Genomic DNA, 1,565 nt, shown 5'->3' on the forward strand with positions numbered 1-1,565 from the left:
TGAAGTAAATATTATTTTATGCATTAAGTTGAAGTAAATATTATTTGATGCATTAAGTTTCTTTAACCGTCCGTTTTCTTTGCTGTTCGATGCTGATATTTTCGATACTTTTTCTGCAAAAACGCTCATTAGAATTGTACTTTCAAACCTATCAAGTGTCGAGATAAACTATCTCTCGATAAATCAAGATGACCGGGGTCATCTGGTAATGGAAACGGTCAGAGAATCTTATTTCATAAATATTTATTGGTTTTTAGTATCTGATTATAAAATTATATAATACCGTAGTTTTCGGTGTATAAGACGTACTTTTTACCCCAAAATTTGATGTCAAAATCTGCTTGCGTCCTTTTCACCGAAGGTATGAATAATATATATATATATGTATATATACGATATACACAAGCCATGTGTAAATATATTTAAATAGGCATGCATAGTTTGGTTCAACTGAATATGTTATTCATAACAATAGTAGTTTTTTCTTTTAAAAACATAACCATTTATAACTCCCTAAATAATAAAAAAATAAATTACAGTGAAAGCAATGAAGATTTTGTAGGTTTTGAACCAAATTAATTAACAGTAAACCTTTTTTTGATTTACGCTATATTCTTATTTTGATGTTTTGAGCTCTTTTGTGTTTAGAACAATACATATACTAATTTTTAAAGTATCAAATTGAATTTTTGTCCAATAAAAATCTTTCAAATGCGACTGTAGCTTTTTTTCCCCAAAAAGGGTGCGTCTTATATTCCGAAAAATACGATATATGCCTCCAATAGGATTGCAAATTTCTAACAATAAGAGGCTGAGCTTTGTACTGGAAGAATTTGTAAAGAACAGCCTACTTTCTTCTCTTTATCAAGCTAAAAAATTTTCGAGTGAGTATACATCATAGAATCTTTGATAATTCAATGGAATTAATTTTAAAATATTTTGTTCGTTCCTTTATTGTTAATAATAACTTTGACAGTTTGTGAAAATTATTAACTAGAAAACTTTCCCATAGCAATGACCAACCCGCTAACATTATCCATTATAAAATACATGAAAGGCCGATCTAGTATAATGTTAACTACTTCCTTGCCACCAGATTGCGTTGTTGCTGTAGTTGAATGGTCTACACCTTTAATTTCTACACAAGCTTTGTGGATGATGTCGGTGATGTGAAGCCAGCGGAAATCGCTCATACCATACAAGCTTGCATATCCGGGAGTGAAAATACTACCGAGGCCCATGTTTCCGAGTTCAGCCAACATGTTTCTGTGATTCTCTTCCGTTTTGATGTGTGGCATCTGAAATATTGAAATTTAATACGTGCATAAATTTACAAAATGTTTTGTAATATTACACACGTTGTTAGTCATACAAATAAACTCGACATGCATTGACAATGTTTAATCTATGAGGCTTGACCTCACGAAAAAAGTTTTTTCGTATTTACAGTTTTACAGACAGCATTTGATTTTATTTAATGCCCGTTAAGAGTATTTTACTCTTCCCAGCTCACAAGAGATTATCCCCGTCCCACCAAACATGCTCGCCCTTTCAGCCGTGGGGGC

General features: G+C 32.0%; 1 protein-coding gene across 1 annotated transcript in view; it reads right to left on the reverse strand.

Moving 5' to 3' along the window:
* Positions 1 to 989: 989 nt before the first annotated feature.
* The window catches only part of LOC106466846 (leukocyte elastase inhibitor-like), a 2,827-nt gene continuing 2,251 nt past the window's right edge, over positions 990 to 1,565 (reverse strand). The window contains exon 2 of the mRNA XM_013927150.1: positions 990 to 1,298. Within this exon, the coding sequence (XP_013782604.1) occupies positions 990 to 1,298 (309 nt within the window). The remainder of the gene's footprint in view (positions 1,299 to 1,565) is intronic.

Source organism: Limulus polyphemus, unplaced genomic scaffold, assembly GCF_000517525.1.
Source record: "Limulus polyphemus unplaced genomic scaffold, Limulus_polyphemus-2.1.2 Scaffold2396, whole genome shotgun sequence".
Lineage (NCBI taxonomy): Eukaryota > Metazoa > Arthropoda > Merostomata > Xiphosura > Limulidae > Limulus > Limulus polyphemus.